The sequence below is a fragment of the Equus caballus genome, chromosome 26 (assembly GCF_041296265.1).
Source record: "Equus caballus isolate H_3958 breed thoroughbred chromosome 26, TB-T2T, whole genome shotgun sequence".
NCBI classification, from domain to species: Eukaryota; Metazoa; Chordata; class Mammalia; order Perissodactyla; family Equidae; genus Equus; species Equus caballus.
Window position 1 is genome coordinate 33,084,145 of NC_091709.1, and position 21,230 is coordinate 33,105,374.

General features: G+C 37.4%; 1 protein-coding gene across 2 annotated transcripts in view; it reads right to left on the reverse strand.

The window, feature by feature from the left end:
• The window catches only part of LTN1 (listerin E3 ubiquitin protein ligase 1), a 54,535-nt gene extending 35,228 nt beyond the window's left edge, over positions 1-19,307 (reverse strand). For both annotated transcript variants that reach the window (XM_001915192.6, XM_070252068.1), the window contains exons 1-8: positions 19,092-19,307; positions 14,525-14,728; positions 13,628-13,726; positions 12,891-13,121; positions 10,424-10,476; positions 9,531-9,711; positions 1,008-1,181; positions 513-703 (exon numbers count right to left, since the gene is read on the reverse strand). In XM_001915192.6, coding sequence (XP_001915227.4) covers positions 513-703; positions 1,008-1,181; positions 9,531-9,711; positions 10,424-10,476; positions 12,891-13,121; positions 13,628-13,726; positions 14,525-14,728; positions 19,092-19,133 — 1,175 coding nt within the window. In that variant the 5' untranslated portion in view covers positions 19,134-19,307. The remainder of the gene's footprint in view (positions 1-512; positions 704-1,007; positions 1,182-9,530; positions 9,712-10,423; positions 10,477-12,890; positions 13,122-13,627; positions 13,727-14,524; positions 14,729-19,091) is intronic.
• Positions 19,308-21,230: the final 1,923 nt, after the last annotated feature.

A 21,230-nucleotide genomic window follows, 5' to 3' on the forward strand; every position in this document is an offset into this window, starting at 1 on the left:
TTTATGAATGAACCAATCCACCTGCAAATTTGAAAGAGAGGACTTAACCAAAGATAATAGTACAGTGAAAAGGAATATTCATTAATTATTAATAAAACTTTTACTTATTAAGTTCAATGAATACACTGAAATAATTTTTTAAGTATGACTTTAAACAGCAATTATATATAAGTTTATGGAAGTTTTAAAAACTCCACTGTTTCATTTTCTGCATTTGGGTATTTGTACTTATCAACATGCAAAGAAAGGGCTCATTTGAAAAATGGACTATTTCCATCTAAGGGCCTTACCATATTCATCTCACTTTCTGCTGCCTACTACCACTAAAGCCTAGAAAGCACCTGAGAAAAGAATTCCAATTGAAATTCTCTGAAAACTTCAAAAGTGTTTAATAAACAGCAAAACAATTTGGGGAAATTTAAATAAGACAATAATGAGTAGGTCATTCTACCCATTTATGAATACAAGAAAAATCTCTTTTGTTTTAAAGATCAAAAATGTAAACTCCTTACCCTACAATTAAAGACGTGAGGAAATTTTTGAAGAAATCCAACTTTGGATCTGTAATGGACTGAGGGAGCTTGCTGATAAATGGCAGAAGGTAAGGATATATGACAGTAGCCAGACCCCGACCACCTTCACGAACCACAGCTGACAGCTTGGGAAACACACTTTTTTTTGCATTTACATGAAGCCAACAGTCCTAACCAAAGAAAACATTATAATAATAACAAGACATCATAAACATACTTTTCCCAATTAAGAGAGAAGACATACAGGCTCTCAAAAATAAATCAAGTATTCTACCTAAAGAGATTAAAATCTTTCACCACCACCATTAAAAACTAAAACTCTGAAACTGTAAAAAATTATTAAATATTTTATTTGCAAGAAAGTATTTTTCAGTAAGTTTTAGGTATTATAATCTGATAGGCTCTCTCTCAAATGATTTCCAGAATAAAAATAAGACAAGTATTCCCTGTACTAAATGTACCACTCTTACCTACCTCAATAGTTGTAAGTGTATAAAGCACAGCTTCCCAGAGAGCTGGGCATACAATGGGGTCACTGTCATCAATGCTAAGTAGAACTGATGGGCTCACTTTGGATGCTTCATCTTTCATCAACTGTGGAATACGCTGGCACAAAGCAGAAACTAACTCAAAATAAGCCGAGCGGATCTAAAAGAAGAAAAGCTGAATTAAATTAAAGCCTAATAAAGCTGAGAGGAGATTTTTTACCTATGGTAATAACAGATAGGTTATTCATACTAACCCTCTTATTAATAAAACTAAAAGGGCTGGGAAAAATACTTTTTAAAATCTTTGTAAGAATATCAAATAAGTGAAAAGACATTAGGAATTACTAAGCCAAAAGTGAAGGGAAAAATAATTCAACTTTCTATTTATTTGGCTGAAGCAAACACAAATCCTCTCCATGGGCAGAAGCCTTCATTAGGGGCCTCAAATTATCCCTACAAATATACTAGCCAACACAAAGTTAAATACAGCCAAACACACAAAAAATAAGTCACCATGAGCAAGTATCACCACAAACAAAACATAACACAGAGATCTGAGACTTTAAATCTTAGAATGATCAGTTATAAATTCCATATAAACAATATTTATTATATCTAAAGAAACAAAAGTTTAAGGAAATATGAAGGAAAAAGGACCTTAGAAAAAGCACAGCAGATCTGAAAAAGAACCAAGCATAATCCCTAAACTATATATATATAAATAAAAGCTCAATTCATAGTTTAAGAACAGATTAGGTATAGATGAAGAGAGAATCAGTGAACTGAAAGACAGAGCACAAGAATTTATCCACCAATAGCATGGAAAGACAAAAAGATCAAAAACGACGACAGCATAAGAGACATAAAGGATAGTGAGAAGGCTTAACGTATATTTAATCAGAATCCCCAAGGGAAAGAAAAGAGACAATGAGGCAAAGGATCTATCTGAAGAGATAATAACTGAGCATTTTGTACAGCCAATGAAATACACCAATCTACAGATTCAAGAAGTCCAACAAATCCCAAGCAAGATACATAAAAAGAAATCCACACCAAGACCCATCACAGTGCAACCGCAAAAAACAAACAGAGACACAATCTTAAGAGTAGCCAGAGGAAAAAATGAACTACCTTCGAAGGAAGGACAGTCAGACTGATAACTGACTCCAATGGCAAAAATGTAAATCAGAATACAGTGGAATAATATCTTCAACACAAAAATAACTGCCAGTATTTAATCCTGTACCTCGTAAAAATATCTGCCAAGAATGAGAGTGAAATAAAAACATCTTTTTCGACAGAGAAAAAAGATTTCATCACCAGCAGACCAGCACAAAAAGAAATGCAAAGGACACACCCTATACAGAAGGTAAACAATCCCATATGGAAGGTAAGAGACGAAGAAAGGAATAAAGAGCAAACAAAGCAAAGAATATGTAGGTAAATCTAAACGAAGATTGAGAGTATAATAATAATGTTTTCTGGGATTAAAAAATACACATATATTTAGCCCCACAAAATATTTTATTTCTCTATATTTTATATAAAATATTATCAAATGAATGTCAGCAGAGTATTTTAAAAGATATACATACAGCATGACTAAGTCTGCCTCTTAAATGCTAGGCTGGAAAATCATATGATCAGATAAACATATCAGAAAACACAATCAAGAAAATTTCAACATTCATTTATGACAGAAATACTCAGCAAACTAAGAATAAAAAGGAAACCTTAAACCTTATGAAATCTACAGCAAATATCATACTTAACCCTGAGGGTCTAAAACTATCACCATTAAAATCAGGAACAAGAAAAGAATGCCTGCTATCACCACTTCTATTCAACATGGCACTGGTGGACCTAATTAATACAAAGAGACAAGAAAAAAAAGAACTGGAAAATTACCCAAATAAACTATAATCGTGGCAAAACAGGCTATAAAAAATACTCAATTTAAAGACAAACTATTAGAACTCACAGGAGTTTGGAAGAGCTGCTGGATGTATAATTAACATATGAAAGCACAGTACTCCTAAACATCAGTAGAAACAAAATGGAAAATGTAATTGAAAAGGAAAAACCATTTCACAATAATGACAAAAGCCATAAAGACGTGTTCAGTATAGAGAACACTATATATTATTATTCTAGGATTAAAACAGCCTAAACAATTTTGAAAAAGAACAAAGCTGGAGGGTTTCAAGACCTACTATAAAACAATAATAATCAAGAGAATGTGGTATTAGTGTAAGGATAGACATATAGATAAATGGAACAGAATAAAGAGTTCAAAATTAAAAGCCCACATATATGGTCAGCTGAATTTTGACAAAGGTGCCAGAGTGAGGAAAGGACAGTCTGTCAACAAATGGATACCTATATGAAAAGAAATTAGACACTCACCTTTATGTCATACACAAAAATTAACTCTAAATGGACCTAAACTACAAAACTTCTAAAGTAAAATACAGAAAATCTTTGCAACCTTGAGGAAGGCAAAGATTTCTTAGATAAGACATCAAAAGCACAAACCATAACAGAAAAAAATTGATAAACTGGACTTTATCAAAATTAAAACGCCTTCTCCAAATCCCATTAACAAAATGAAAATCTAAGCCACAGACTGAAAGAAAACATTCAGGATACTTTATCTGACAAAATACTTGTAATCAGGATAAATAAAGCACCTTTACAACTCAAAACTTAAAACTCAATTCAAAAATTACAAAAAGAATATGCTGTAGCAAGAGACTAATAATACATTGATCTTCCTGTAGGATTCCTAGAACAACTACAGGTTCTGTGAACAAAACACAAAAAACAACTACCTGAGGGCTCTGAAGACTGAAATACACATTTGGGAGGGGAAATCAAAACTTGGAGTTAAGCAATCCACACAGACTGATTCCCACTGTGTGCAGCTTTGCCCTGAAGGTGGCTGCAGTCACCACCACAAAGGCCCAGGGGCAGCCACAACTCCAAGAGGAAGCCTGACATCATTCTCAGTGGAGGAACTGGAAGAAGCAGGAAAAGGAGCCCGAGGTAAACAAAGTTGCAGGAGAGTGACAGGGAACTCTAGAAAGGAGAAAACCAGAGAAAGGAACCCCCACATGCCATGTTTACACAACCTAAATCTACAGCTGATCCTTGAACCATGCATGCACAGAGTAAACTGAAAACAGCTTAAAATTAAGGTTTCAGAACTGAAATGAGATCTGAGATGTTGCCCACTGCAGGCATGACATTTTGCTGTTTGAATCTAAGTAAACTGCCTATTAACACAAAAACATCAACACTTTTGTAGCAATATAAAATAATCCAGTCTCCAAAACATAACATTGCAGGATACAATCTAAATATCTCTGTCCAGGATACAGTTTAATTACTCAGCATACAGATCTTTTTGTTTTTTGGGGGGAGGGGGATTAGCCCTGAGCTAACATTGCTGCCAATCCTCCTCTTTTTGCTGAGGAAGACTGGCCCTGAGCTAACATCCATGCCCATCTTCCTCTACTTTTTTTTTTTCCTATATGTGGGACTCCTGCCACAGCATGGCTTGCCAAGCAGTGCCATGTCCGCACCCAGGATCCGAACCGGCAAACCCTGGGCTGCCAAAGTGGAACGTGCACACTTAACCACTGCGCCACTGGCCCAGCCCCTACTCAGCACACAAAGAGCCAGGAAAATGTGATCCCATTTCAAGAGGTAAGACAATTAACTGATGACAAGCCCAAGATGACCCAGATGTTATTATCAGACACAGACTTCAAATCAGCTTTTATTAACTATACTCAGTGAAGTAAAGGAAAATATAACAATGAATGACAAAAAAAATATAGGAAACAGATACATGTCATTAAACGTTTGTCCAAACCTATCGAATGTACACCACCAAGAGTATACCCTAATGTAAATTATGGACTCTGGATGATAATCTATCAGTGTAGGTTCATCAAATCTAACAAATGTACCACTCTGGTGGGAGACGTTGATAATGAAGGAGGCTATGCACTTGGGAGGAGCGGGAGGTGTATGACATCTCTGGACATTTTCCTCAATTTTGCTGTCAATCTAAAACTGCTCTAAAAAAAAAGGTCTTTTAAAAAAAGGAAATTTCATCAAAGCAATAGAAAATACAAAAAAAACAAGTAGAAATAAAAAATACAATATATTAAAACTGAGCAAAAGGTTTGACTAGACACCTCAAAAAAGAAGATTTACAAATGGCCAATAAGCACATTAAAAGACATTCAACATTATTAGCCATCAGGGAAATGCAAATTAAAACCACAAGGAAAAATCTCTACCCGAGAGGTGAGTAAACATTTTCTTTAAAGAGCCAGAGAATAAAGATTTTAGGCTTTGCAAGCTATATGTTCTCTGCTGCAACTGCTTAGCTCTGCTTTGTTAGCATGAAATCAGCCACACACAATACAAAAAACTATTTACAAAAACAGGCGTGCCAGATTTTGACCTATGAGCTGCAGTCTGCTGATCCCCTGATCCCATAGCCATGAGAATGACTTAAAACAACTGAAAACATCAAAGTGAGGATATGGAGCAAGTAAAAACATCATACATTGCTGATAAGAGTGTAAAACAGGGGCCAGCCCAGTGGTGTGGTGGCTGAGTTTCTACACTCCACTGCAGCAGCCCAGGGTTCGCAGGTTCAGATCCTGGGCATGGACCTACACACCACTCATCAAGCCATGCTGTGGCAGTATCCCACATACAAAAAATAGAGGAAGACTGGCACGGATATTAGCTCAGGGACAATCTTCCTCAAGCAAAAAGAGGAAGCTTAGCAACAGATGTTAGCTCAGGGCCAATCTTCCTCACCAACAAAAAGAGTATGAAACAGTATAACCGCTTTGGAAAATGGTGTGATAGTTCCCTATAAATTTAACATATACTTACCATATGACTCACCAATTCCTCTCCTTACCCAAGAAAAATGAAAACATATATCCATACAAAGACTATACGAAACTAAGCAATAAAAAGGAATGAACTATTGAGACATGCAACAACCATGAAAAAATCTTAAAAGCATTATGCTGAGCAAAAGATACAGAGTAATATATGGCTCCATTTATATGAAACCCTAGAAAAGACCAACCTAATCTGTAGTGACAGAAAGCAGATCAATGGCTGCCTGGGGTAAAGGGAAGGATGACTAGCAGGGACACAAGAAACCCATTTTTCAGTAATAAAAATGTTTTATATCTTGATTGTAGTGGTTACACGGGTTTGTACATGTATACATCTGTCAAAACTTATCAAACTATATGATTAAAATGGCTGCATTTTATTGTGTGTAAATTATACCTCAATTAAGTTGGTTTAAAAAATTATTCTAGGATATTTTTTAAATACTTGAATAAAGTGAGAGATATGACAGGTTCATCATAACATCAAGTTCAACAACATAAAGACAGCAAGTCTGGGGCCAGCCCCGTGGGCAAATGGTTAAGTTCACGCATTCCACTTTGGTGGCCTGGGGTTTGCCAGTTCGGATTCTGGGCACAGACCTACACACCGCTCATCAAGCCATGCTGGGGTAGCATCCCACATAGAAGAACTAGAATGACCTACAACTAGGATATACAACTATATACTGAGGCTTTGGGGAGAAAGAAAAAAAATTTTTAAAAAAGGAGGAAGATTAGCAACAGATGTTAGCTCAGGGCTAATCTTCTTCACCAAAAAGAAAAAAAAGCATACCTTAAAAAAAGGAAGCAAGTCTCCCCAAATCATTCAGTGCAGCTCCAACTGAAATTCCAGTTAGACTCTTTTGAGGAATTCAATAAATTTACTGAAATTTATATGGAAGAATAAAGTTCCAAAACAACTTAGTCAATTTTGAAAGATGATGACTAAAAAAGAGTGACTCATCTGAGCAGTTATTATGACATATCATAATGTCATATTAACAGAGGTACTGGCACAAGAACAAACAAAGGTCTTTGGATCAGAAGATAGAGTTTAGAGACAAACTTACAAACATATGGGAACTAGATGTACCATAATGGTGGATCAAAAGTCAATAGGGAAAGAACGAACAGCTTACTAGGCAACAAAAAAACTGGTTCACTATACATGAAGACAAATGTAACCAGGTCTCTGCCTAACACCATATAAAAAGGTGGATTATTGATGGATTAAAGACTTCATATTAAACGTAAAACTATAAAAAAATATAACTGTTAAAAAAGATATAACTATTAAAAATATAAGAGTATCTTCATGGCTTTAAAGTGGGAAAGCCCTACATAAGGCAAAACCAGTGATTCTGACTACACCAACATTAAGATTTCTAACAGAGGACACATGAAAGGCGAAAGAATAAGAGTATATTTGTAATGCCTAAAAACGACAAAAGGACTAATATTTAGAATACACAAGGAACTCCAGTAAAACAAGAAAAAGAGAATGACTCCAATAGAAAAAAAGGGGAGAAAGACAGGAACAACTAGTTTATGGAAGAAACACAAAAATCTAAAAAGTTTATAAAGAGATGCTAAAAGTCACTAGTTAGCAGAGTAATTAAAATTAAAGAGAGAGAACATTTGAACTCCTATTAGACTGACAAAAATTAGGAAGCTGAATGATGCCTAGTCCTGGCTGGAATATTAGGATATGGAGGCCTCATCATGCATTGGTGGTTGAGTCTAGAGTAATGCAGCCATTCAGATGAGCAATCTGGCACTTCTCCAGAAAATTAAGTATGCATGTATTCTTTGACTCAGCAATTCAGAAAGTGAGAGAATTTCAGAAAAAGGAATTCTCACAGATCTGAGGATACATGAATGAAGATATTCATTGCTGCATTATTTGTGAGGGCAGGAAGTTGGAGGCAATCAGGGGGTCTATCACTGGGGGAATGGACAGGTAAAATGGAATAGATGCAAACTTCCGAATACTACACAGCACTTAGACGCCATGGAACAGATACACACATGCAACCTGACGGATTTAAAGTATTTTAGTACTTTTTTTAAAAAGTACTAAGTAGGGGGCTGGCCTAGTGGTGTAGTAGTTAAATTCACACACTCCACTTCAGCAGCCCAGGGTTCACTGGTTTGGATCCTGGGTGCAGACCTATATGCTGCTCATCAAGCCATGCTGTGGTGGCATCCCACATAGAGGAACTAGACAGACTTACAACTAGGGTAGACACCCATGTGCTGGGGCTTGGGGAGAAAAAAAAAGAGGAAGATTGGCAACAGATGTTAGCTCAGGGCCAATATTCCTCATGAAAAAAAAAAAGCATACCTTTAAAAAATAGTACTAAGTAGGGGCTGGCCCCGTGGCCAAGTGGTTAAGTTCACACGCTCCGCTGCAGGCGGCCCAGTGTTTCATTGGTTCGAATCCTGGGCGCGGACATGGCACTGCTCATCAAACCATGCTGAGGCAGCGTCCCACATGCCACAACTAGAAGGACCCACAACAAACAATATACAACTATGTACCAGGGGGCTTTGGGGAGAAAAAGGAAAAAATAAAATCTTTAAAAAAAGAAAAATAGTACTAAGTAAAAAGCAATAAATGGAATGAAATATACCACAATACCATTTATGTGAATTAAAAACATCTGCAAAAAGGCTGTGATGGGCCTAACAGAGAAAATACAAACTCAATAAGCTTCGTTCAGGCATGACTTCTACTGCTGTTGTCCGTGAATTCAATGTCAATAAATCAACACTATATATTAAAGATGTCTTTAAACAGACATACATGAAACAAGGTTATGTAATTGACCAAGTGACAAGAATGTTGTGACCAAAGACATGCAGGAACCTAATCCTGTATTTCTCCTAAGAACAACCCTTCAGTACTCACTAATTCAGTGTTTGTGGGGACTTTATAGAATCTAATCACTGTAAACAACAAGAATAGACTACAGAAACAAAAGGACAGACATTAAGCATATTAGAATGGTCAGCTGGTGGAGGTGGAGAATGGAGAGGGAGATAGGGACAAAAGATGAAAAATAAATACATTAAATGAGAAGAGCCTTGCACAAACCAACAATTTTAAGGTGCCATGAACATAGGAGCATGGTAGTTCAATTCGGAATCTGAGCTCCAAACAGCTAAATAAAAAAGTGAAAATACAGGGGCTGGCCCCGTGGCCGAGTGGTTAAGTTCGCGCGCTCCGCTGCAGGCGGCCCAGTGTTTCGTCGGTTCGAATCCTGGGCGCGGATATGGCGCTGCTCGTCAGACCACGCTGAGGCAGCGTCCCACATGCCACAACTAGAGGAACCCACAACGAAGAATACACAACTATGTACTGGGGGGCTTTGGGGAGAAAAAGGAAAAAAAATAAAATCTTAAAAAAAAAAAAAAAAGTGAAAATACAGTAACATTCTAGTAAGAGAGGCAATTCAGTCGCACCACAAAGATGCGTTTGCAGAGTTTTAAACATAAAGCATAAACATAAACTAACAAGATCAGAGGAAAAAAGGTATCAGGGAAGTGTCTTAAAATAAAAAAGATTAAGATACCTGAGGTATACTGTGTTTTCCATACTTCCAAAATTTATTTTGTGATAAAAGAGACTTAAATTTCTCTTCCAGAGAGTCAAGCTCATTATCAGGTAAGAGGCACAGCAATTTCTTTAAAGCCAATAAGGAACAGGTTACAACTCGATAGAATTTAGCTTCTCTCTCTTCCTCTGGAACAGTCCTTGATGTGAAAAGAAAATATGGAGAAGGATTGAGAATAAGCCAAAGTACATTTTGGCACTTCCATTTTAAATGTTTTATCATTAAATATCCACCAAACTTGCGTTATTTCTATAGTCTATTACCCCCGTGCCAACCCCTCCTCCCACAAAATGCAAACATTCACAGAACTTTAATTACGTATTTTTCTAATAATACAAGGTGAAAGCAGACAAAAGCCCTGTCTTGAAACATGTGTGCAAAGACACTGCTCTCAGGAGCAGTCAATAGGGCGATTCTGGGGAACGGGTACCAATGCATCTAAGATGACTTTCCCTTACGGACTCTTAAAAGCTTGATTAGAACCTAAGAGTAAAAGTAAATGGAACATTTTTCTACTCTTTCAATAGAACTATTCATACTTCTTAAACTATTTTCAACCAGACCTTAAAATGGTTCCCGCTTTGACTGTCAAAAGGCAAATGTGAGAAAAATCTAAAAACATCTTTGTAAAAGAAATAAATGTGTAGCTCCCAGATAATTCAACTTAAATAGCAGGACAACTTGTAAGTAAAAGCACTTAAAAACAGTACCTGGCATACAGCACTATATTAAGTACTTTCAGCTCTACATTTCAAGTGCCTTTTTAAAAAAATGTCACATTGAAATTATCATCTTACTCCCTATGGATGAAACAAATCCTCAACAAGAGTCACAGATACAACACAACTTACTGCGGGTCACTGAGTGTATCAGGCGTTTCTTTTATAAGATGATCCTGCAGCACCTAGAGAAGAGGAAAAGCCCACAGCCTTGAGATTTTATTGAACTGTCAATAGTGAACAGAGCATAAACCTCATCTCACCTAAAAGTTTTTGCCCCATTCCCCACAAAAGTGGCAAAATTAAATAGCAAAACTAAAAGGTCTGAAGACATTTTACCTATTTTTCTTTCCCTATCAATTCCCAAAGTTGGCTGCTGCTGGGATAAGGACAGGGTGCTTCTTCTAAACACCTCCAGTTGCCATAAAAGGAATTCTCCCCTAAATATTCCTGGTATCTTGCTTCTCCATTCCTCTTGCACACAGTGATGAAGTGGATGAAATATTCAGTTAGTAAGTTTGGGAGAAAAATTAGGTTCTGCTTTCCTCTCCTCTCTTTTTGAGTACCTCCCTGCTCACAGAGGACACACACTGTACTCTGCGCCATCCTGGAGGGAGGTCTAAGGTTCCATCTGAAATGCGAGTTTAAGCGTGCCTAACTTCTGGAGTGTGCAGGACTAGGAAACCCACTGCTCCAGTATCTATTTTATCAGCAATAAGAACAGCTAGCACTTATTGAGTTTTTCCACATGCCAGGTATTGCTTTGAGCACATTTCATGCATTAACTAAATTAATCCTCACAACAACTCAATGAATTCACGTTAATTCCCACTTTAACAGATGAGGTAATGGAGGCAAAGAAACTTGTCCAAGGTCACACATCCAACTAATAGCAGAAAGCAACTAGAACCCAATGGTATGACCCAGAGCCCACATTGCGATAGACATTATGACACACTGTCTATAAATATGACATTTTAATCTTCATTTGCCTAACTCCTCTCTAATACATTCATTTTGAATTTGGGAAAGCTCAAACCCAATATCTGTTATGAACTGTGACATGGCCAACTAAAGAGAAAATAATGGAGGAAATCATCCACATGTTCAATAAGTTATCCATCCATAACAAAGTCAAGAACAAAAAAACAAACAAACAAAAAAACTATGAACAAATTAGTTGTCTCAAAATCCATTTTCTAAAACTCTTCGTGTCCAAACTCATGACATTCCACTCTCATAACATTTATCATTTGCTATTTTAAATAAACCAGTGATTAATTTATGGTTTGGTTACAGAACTCTCTTTGAGAATACGATTAAAGCCAAAAACCCTCTCCCTAGAAAAGTAAGCTTGGTACACCAGAGAAACGAAGGATGGAAGAACTAAGAACCTAAATGGGGAACTAGAATGCACACGTGTGTGTGTGTAGGAGAGGTGTTGGGTGACGAGATCACATAGGTAAGCAGCGATCAGATCATGCAGAGCCCTATGGGCCAAGATAAGAAATCTGGACTTGTAAGTGTAATGGGAAGCCACAGGAAGGTTGACTAAATGAAAGGAGGAAGGGAGAGAGGGTGTTTAAGTAGGATTATAAACAGGGTGCTATGGCAACAAAGAAGTAGTAAATAAGGGAAAGAATGCAAGCATGAATTTTTTTAAATCCTCAATTCCCCCTCACTCACAGTCCATCTACTCTTATTTCTTGATATAATGCTCACAAACTTGGCCGTCTGGTTTTTCCAGTCCATATATTAGGAATAGCAAATAAGGAGGGAAGAAATGAGGAAGGACAGTATTAGATACAGATGAACTCAAAGGCACAAAAGTTATAGCTGATATCAGTCTGGCAAAAGCGTTGGCCGAGCGTTGGAGAAACTTTTATATCTGTTAACGGGAGCATAAATTTGTATGACCTTTTGAAGGGCAATTTAACAATATCTATAAATATTTTAAATGTTCTTATCCTTTGACCCAACATATGGTTACTAGAAGTTCTGGTAACTATCACTCCACAGGGGATAAAGAGATTTATTCCATAATCTTCACAATATTGGATGTTAATGATACTTCAATTAAAAAAAAAAGTTCACTGAAGCAGTGTTCATTACAATAAAAGATTGGGGAAAAATTCTAAATGTATATTAATGTAAAAGAAGTTAAATAAACTGTTGTACATCCAAACAAAGAAATACCAGAGAGCCAACAAAAAGAATGAACTAGATCTGTATACAGGTACTGATATGGAATATGGGAGAAAATAAGTTTAGATTTAATTTCCAGATGTACTCTTTTTTTAGATTATATATTACAAAGCATATATCTAAGTTTTTTAGATAATACGATAAATTAAGATTTATAAATTAAAGGTGGAAAATTTAAATAATTTAAAAAGATCCAACCTAAAATGTTAATTACGTAAAAATCCAAAAAGGTCAATTTTGTTAAACACCATTTTAAAAAGGCAATCTTCCTTTGGAAATATTGCACTTACTCATTCCCTCACAATTCAGGTCAAAGAGCTGTCATCGTAACATGCCTTATAGTCCTTAAATACTCGAGAAGAAATATGTATACAGAACAGTTCCAAGAACTTACGATTGTAATTTCGTCCTTGCAAAACGCTATGGCTTCAGGTTGCTTGCTTGGAGGGAAAGCTGCTTCAAAGGCATCTTTTGCTGCAGATGCAGCTGGTGTGTACGTATCACACTGAGCCATTAGCCAATAGCCCATTAAGCTTTTCAAATAAGGAGCCAAGTGTTTTTTTACTTTAAGGATAAGTTTTTCAAAAGCTTGTTGTGTGGCTTCTCGAACCCGGCGGTCATGATCCTATCAAAAATGTAACATGGTTTAAAATAGCTCTAGCCCATAAAAACAAATACAAACATTTCTGGATATGCTATGATGACCCACTGAGAAGAACTCACCTATGTGCAGAGATAAACAAAAATCAATAATTATGTAAAAAATTAATTTCTCCTTTTCTCCTTTTCCCATGAGATAAAAATACTGTATTCAAGATAGAGTCAAAGCTAGGCCTTGAATAATTCAGCAATTCATTCTCATTCTTCGATAGCAAATATATAAAGAAATTAAGCTGTCAAAATTTACTATGACTGGAAAGTATCTGGGTAATTCTCTAGTAATGACCTAACTTCTGAAAACAAACACTCTCTATACACTTTACACAACCCAACATAATCCAATCTGCATAACAATGCTGCCATAACATTTCATAATCCTCACTGAAAATGAATCATATAAATTTGATAGTCCCTGTGACCTCAACAAAAAAATATACAACAGAAATAAACCAGTAAAGTCTCAATACTTACAAGTGAAATTTTGCAGAAAATTCTTGGCCAGTACGGGAGAACTCCTTTTACAATTTCTGTATCTCTCTCTGTACACATGATTCCAAATTCCTGCATAGCCTAAAAGTAAATTAATTATTAACATCGTTAAGGATCAACAACCATAATATTGGTTATTGATTATATTTACTCTGTTCTAGAAGCTTAGCCTATTTTATGTAATATGAGAATACACCGTTTCTGTTTGTGCCATATGGGACTAATCTGAAGAGTTCCTTCACAGGCTACTATGATAGAAACTTCTCAGTTTTTAAAAAACCAAAATGTATACAAACAAAAAGCCCCATTTAAAATTATAGGGTCGGGGCTGGCCCCGTGGCCGAGTGGTTAAGTTCGCGCGCTCCGCTGCAGGCGGCCCAGTGTTTCGTTGGTTCGAATCCTGGGCGCGGACACGGCACTGCTCATCAGACCACGCTGAGGCAGCGTCTCACATGCCACAACTAGAAGGACCCACAACGAAGAATATACAACAGACCACGCTGAGGCAGCGTCTCACATGCCACAACTAGAAGGACCTATAATGAAGAATATACAACTATGTACCGGGGGGCTTTGGGGAGAAAAAGGAAAAAATAAAAATCTTAAAAAAAAAAAAAAATTATAGGGTCAAAATTACATCCTCTAATGGGAAAAACCGTAAAGCCAGAATTCCAAAGTGCTTCAAATAAATGCAGAGCAACAAACTAATTTATAAACCGGAAGATAAATGCAAACTAAGCTTAAGTCTACATGTCAGAAAAAAAGTACAGTAGTAAAAGAACTTATTAGTGATAAATGATTCATTTTTCTTTACACAAAATACAGGCATTTTAACAAAAGAATTGTAACATTTTAACAAATTAAAATGTTAAAACTTGCTTTTAATTTTGTTGTGACATCTTTCTTAGAAAGTTTCCGCAGCACCATTCGGAAATCAGAATCCACAAGACTGTCAATTTCTTCAGCTCCTTGAATGGCAGGAACATAGCCTAGGTCACTCTGAGATGTTCCAAAACCAATAAATCCAGGCACTGTTCCCTGTTCTTTGGCAAGGAGTTCTGCAGCCCGGCCACTGTTTGAAGGCTGATAAGAAAGTAGGGAGAAAAACGTCAGAGGCCAAGAGAGTTCAAAACTTAACTTTGAGTTCTTTAGAGCAATTCCTTGACAATTCCCACGGTGGAACAAGCTTTAATTTGAGGACTTTTTTTTTTCTAAGCTAGATTTCATCTACTGCAACGTGCCCAAAGATGAATGTTTCTGTCATTAAGAACATATCAGTAATGATCCTAGGAGCTATTTCCTGGTTTCCTAAACATCAAAACAATGTTTTTTAAACTGTGGATACAATCCATCACTGGCTCATGATATCAACTTAATGATCCATGACAGCAGTTTAAAGAAATAGAATAAAATTTTAAAAATGAGAATGTATCACATATGGTAAGAATAAGTACTGTTTTATGAAACTTATTTCCAACTTTTGTATAAATAGTATGTATACACATACTGTGTAATGACGTAAAATTAACTCACAAATGGATTACATCTTTTCATTCATCCATTCATTCAATAAATATTTATTAAGCAACCATCACTGGATGTCTAATGATAGCTGCTTCCAGACTAGGAACGCCTTGAGGGCAGACACACTCATTTCCACATACCCAAAGCCTAGCCTAACCTCTTTGGGCTAAAACAGTTACAAATTACATTATTATAGACATAAAAATCAACACAGTGGTCAGGATATAAGACAGACGCCTTTGTTTTGAACCACAGTCAGTAGTTTGTTTGACTGATACATAATATAGAAGCTTCCTAATTCTAGAAGTTAAGGGATTAGTTGTTAAAGAAAAAGAAAATATTTGACCTACTGAAAGAAATTAACATGTTCATTGTCATCTAATAAAAAATGCCTCAGTTCAATGTCCAGGATGACATTACAACCCATCTAAACTCATCTGTTTCTTATTTCTCTATAAGAACGTTCGAAAGGGTTACCCAAATGTGTGATTTAACTTGCTCATACCTAGCAAAATTGTGTTTTGGAAATTTATTTGTCAAAAAATAATCTGGACTACTTTCTAAACTGAAATGAGTGACCAGAAATGAAAACAACAGCCAGAATTACTTTCCCCCCCCAAAATAGTACCATTTAAGACTAATTTCAAAAAAGCTTCTCTATTTTAAAACTTTATTAAAATGAACTAACATTATTCAGTTCGCGTCTCTCAATGTCAGTACATGAATAAAGAGCTACGAAGGAAGTTAGTTAATTACAACACAATTCTGGACACTAAATGACAAGACATCACAATTTTATCTATAATCTCATTTGTAAACAGTTTTATCATTAAACAAAATAATGAAATAGTATTAAAAAATTATTGCTAACAGCTAAAAAGAGTCAAGGCTGAATTCTGAACTGACCTGAAATACCAGAGCTGACAGTGATACTAACTAGGTGCAGAAGAAAAGGTATCAGATTTCTAGTTTCCAATTCAAAAGTAACAAATTATTTTTTAAACATACTAATTGTATTTTTTCAAGGTCTACTTTGTATTTAAAATATAGTTACTGTTTCTCATTACTTGCGCTACTGTATGTTAGATGCTTATACCCACAGTTCAAAAATTAAGAACTTTGATTCTATTTCTAGCAGTTAATTTTCTCATACTACACCTACTTCATTCTTTTGTGCCTGGCTTCTAGAGATATTTGATGTGGCAATCCTGAGTCTACAGTTTAAGGACCAAACTCAGAAGACTTACAAGATCTTTCACCATCTGCCCTTAACCTTTCCCTGTGTTATTTCCCACCACTCTTTTCTTCCCTTGTCCCACTTCCTCCTCCCCTCTCCTAATTTTGCTGCCACCATTTGTGTTCTACTCTCAAATTGAATTCAAGGCTCCCTGAACATGTTATGCCCTTTTACAACTTGGTCTTTGAGTAATTTTTTCTCTCTGCCTGAAAACCCTTCCTTCCTTTTCACTGTCTGACAAACTCCTACTCTCACTTCAAAACACACTCATGTTTTCAACAGTTGCCTCCCTCAGATCAATCACCATTCTTTTCTGTTCTCCCACTTTCTTTTTATTCATACTGGTATCATACTTCTTTAATATATTATAATTATTTGCTTACTTACCTGTCTCTATCATCAAACTGATAGTTCAAGAATAGGAGACATTTGTCTATCATCTTTGAATACATGGCAATCAGTATTCAAAGTCTTCTGTTGAGTGAATGACTGCCACTCTAAGTTCAAATCTCAACTCTGCAACTTCCTGGCTACATGAGCTTATTAATTTTTAATTAAATGAGCAAGTTAATTTCTCTAAGCCTAAGTACCATCATCTTTACAATGAGATAATAGTAATTAAATGATTACTTGGGTTGTTGTCAAGATTAAACGTTTTTTATACCACCACTAGAATAATCGATTCCAGCAAGAATCATCAAAGGATGCTAAAACCATTAGGTGAAAGTTTGTGAGAGAACAAGTTATTCCCTGTCAAACTACCACTCCACATACTATTTGTTAAGAGCCAATGGAAAGAGATACCTTTACAATGGACATCAGCTTAAGCAAGTGATTAAACAAATACCACCAATAATGGGACAAACAGGCATCATGTGCCCTAAGGTGTGATGCACTGAGAAAGACACATCATCTACAACACATTCCTGTCAAAAATCGTTTAACCTGAATCTAGTCATAAGGAACAATAGACAAATCTAAATTAAGCAAAAACAAGTGGCCTACGCCCTTCCAAGAAATCCATGGCATACAAGAACCCCTCTACAAAGAAAAGGTACTGGGGAACTGTCTAGATCTAAATGAGAACTAAATGGAATGAGTGATTTTTGACTGGATCTTGGATGTTTTTTAAAATGCTATATCTAAAATAAAAGTTATAGAGAACATTATTGAGATGACTATAGAAATCTGAATACAATAATGTATATTATTAGACAGTAGTATTATAATGAATTTAAATTTTCTATGTTATAATTGCTCACAGTTATGTAGAAGAATGGCATTGTTTTTAAAATACACATGTTGAAGTATTTAGGAGTTAAGTGTCATGATTTCTGCAAGAATTCTTATATGGTTCAGTAAAATACATATATTTAGAGAGAGAAAGCAAGCATGATCAAATTTTAACAACTGATGAATCTAACTAAAGAATATATGGGTTGTCACTAACCTTCTTGCAACTTTTCCTCATATTCAGAATATTTCAAAACTAAACATTGAAAACAAATTTTAAATTCAAAAAAGATTAAATGAGAATGAAAGTAAAGCGCTCAGCACAGTACAGGCACAAAGTAAGCTACTATTATTGTTGTTGACATTATTATTACCTTTCAAAATAGATTAAGTGACAGATCTAAGAAGATGTGGTACTGAAATCACTAGAATTGGATCAGAACCAGGAAAAAAAGTGAAATGTGCCATTGCAAACCTAGTGCCATGAAAAAAAAATTCACTATAACGTCCGTAATCGTATAAGTTTCATCCACTCTTGGGTTTTCTTTAAACTAGTATTTAGTGAAATTCTCCTATATGCCAGTCCTTGTTCTAGGCTCCGAGGATAACAGCAGCAGATAAAAACACCTGCCTTCATAAGACTTATATCCTAGTGAAGCAAGACCATAAATGAGGCGAGATGGTCAACTACATAATATGTTAGAAGTCCTAAGTGCAGTGGAGCGAAATAAAGCAGGAAAGGAGAACAGAGCGTGGAGGAGGATTACAATTTAAAACAGGGTGATCACAGAGTCCTCACTGAGGTGTCTCCAGCAAAATTTGGAGCCACCTAACAAAAGAGCGTCGGGGTGCCTGCCAGGCAAGATCCAGGCTCATTGAGGAGGCCAGTCTGGCTGGATGGAGGGAGCAAGGAGGAGGGAGTTGAAGATGGGGCCTCAGATGGAAAGGGGCGAGGGGCAGACCACACACCACGAATACCACTGTAAGGGCTTTGGCCTTGTTTTACCCCGAGGGATATGGGGATTAGGGATGTTATAACATGTTTTTGGGCAAAGAAGTGACAGAATCCAAGACAGCATGCACACCAGGCTCACTTGAACTGCTTCCCACCCAACTCCCTCGTTCCCAAGGCCACCCCCGCTACCCTGGCCAGGTAACCTTCCAGTTGAACCGGACAATGAACCATTTCTTAACGAAAATTGTGTGGTGAGGGAGGAGGCTCGGCTGGGGACAGCTCTGGCATGGTACACCTTTTCTCTCACAACTCCTCAATCTGTTCAGAGATGACCCACCCCGCCCGCGGGGAAGCACCTCCAACAGGGAGGTCACACTCGACACGCAAACACACGCTTCCCCACAGCCGCGCTCCACACATCCTCCAGCCGCGCGCGGGGCGGAGCCAGCAGCTACGAGGCGAGGACTCCCCGCTCGGCCGGGCCACCCGCCACTCACCCTCAGGTTCCCCTTGGTCCGCTGCTTGTTCTTCCCGCCCATGGTCGGGGTCTCAGCCGCACTCTCAGCCCGCTGATCCCGGTTGACACGGCCGGGCCACAACTTCCGGCCCCTCGCCCCGGAAGAGGGCCCACTGGGACGACTTCTCCCGGCCCACCCCTTCCGCCACACACCCTGCCCACCTGCCGCCCCACTTCCGCTCCCGCCTCCCGCCGCGTCCCTAACCATTCGCCGCCCGCTACGTAATAATTAGAGCCCCGCCCCTCCGGGTGACGTCATTCATATCCAATAGGAAGCCAGGCATTGGACCCGTGGCGCCAAATCCTGCCTTCCGCGCTTTCAATTGGCAAGAGCCGTATGAGAGGCATTTTCACACAAGGGTAGCAATAGAATGACGTGGTGGTGGATGTAGAAAGATAGGAAAATGTTAGACCTTTTAAAATGCAATCATCAGCATCATTTGGGCATTTGTTAGAAATGCAGACTGTAAGGCGCAGCTTGGAACTATTGAATCAGATTCTGCATTTTAACAAGATTCCCAGGTCTTGTTAAAATTTGAGAAATAATACGCTAGGCAATATTCTCTCTAAATCCCTCCCACACTTTTTTTTTAATCAAAAGTGTTATGAATAGCTTTTACAAAAGAGGATAATGTGGCAGTCTCTATTAAAATTTGAAATGTACGGATCTTGTAACTTCAGTGATTTTGCTCCTCAGAAGGACACTAGAGAAACAACCACATGTTGCCGGTTATCGTCTCTCATGTCCACACATTCACCCTTTTGTACTCGACTCCGTGGTGTTGAGGCTCTGCAAACCATTTCTGTTTTATTCAACTGGCTTCCGTTAGATTCTACCAACTCAGGGGACTAGAAGGAGAATGAAAGACAAGAGGAAAGAGAAGGGACTTGCTCCATTCTGTTGGCATCATCCCAGCAGCAATACAAGTGGTTTAGGCAGCGGTTGGTTTCAGTCTCCATCCTTTTGTCAACAATCACACCATCAGCCTTATTGCGCTCCTCAAGGGTACCAGCAGCTGCCAGGCATCGAGGGCCCTCCTCCTCAGAAGTCTGAGTCCTGGCTCCACGGAGCCCCTCTGAGCTCTTAAAACGCCAATGGTGCCCCCTCCTTAGAAGTATGAGTCCCAAAACCACCGTGGTCCCTTCTTTGAACTCTGGAGGACAAGCAACAGACAGGCACCACCCTCTTCATAGGCATGAATGGAGCCCCAGCTTTTCAGGGCCCTCCTCCAAGCCTAAATTAAATGAAATTAATTTCATAGAATTTAGATTCTAATTACCCCAACCTCTTCTTTCCTTCCTTCTTTTCCTAGCCCTGGGGATAGTAGCTGCTGATGCAGTGATTACCTGTATGTGACCTCAGGATTCCCAATGCCACCCTTATTACCCAGTAGAGGTAACCTTCCAGTCAAACCCGACAATGAGCCATTTCTTAATGAAAATTGTGGAGGGTGTGCTTGGTTAGGGACAGCTCTGGCTTGGACCTATCTGTCATGTGTGCGTCCCCGCAGGCGGGGTGGGTTATCCCTGAGCAGACTGGGGAGTTGTGAGAGAAAAGGTGTTCCAGTGTCTATTCTAACTGGATGGTGCTCATGCCATATTGGTTGTTAAATATGTTGACTATTACCACTGACCACAAACTTTCTTGCATCTTCAACCCTAGTTTTTTCTAGACCTTTTCAGGGAACAAAGCTTTTAAATATTAGTTTAAAAAATCTATGTACACACACAAATATAATTAGTTCATACTAATTATAGTTAATTAGTTCATACTAATCAGTTCATACTAATTTTTTTCAGTTCAAATTTATAAATGTTTTTTCAGCCTTTTCATTTTATATTTGTATTTAGTTTGTCTTAGTTCCTATCTATGTTAACATAGTTATATATTGCTTTTTAAATCAAGGATGAATTTAGAGAAAAACTCATCATTTGTCATGTAGATATCGGTGAGTTTTGACAAATGTATATAATTGTAACCACTGCTTAAATTAAGATATAGAACACTTTTATCACTCAAAAAATTCCCTCTGTACCTTTATAGTAATCAATTATTTGATTTGAATTCAGAATAGTAGTACTGATGTTATTATGATATTATAATTACTGAAAATACTTT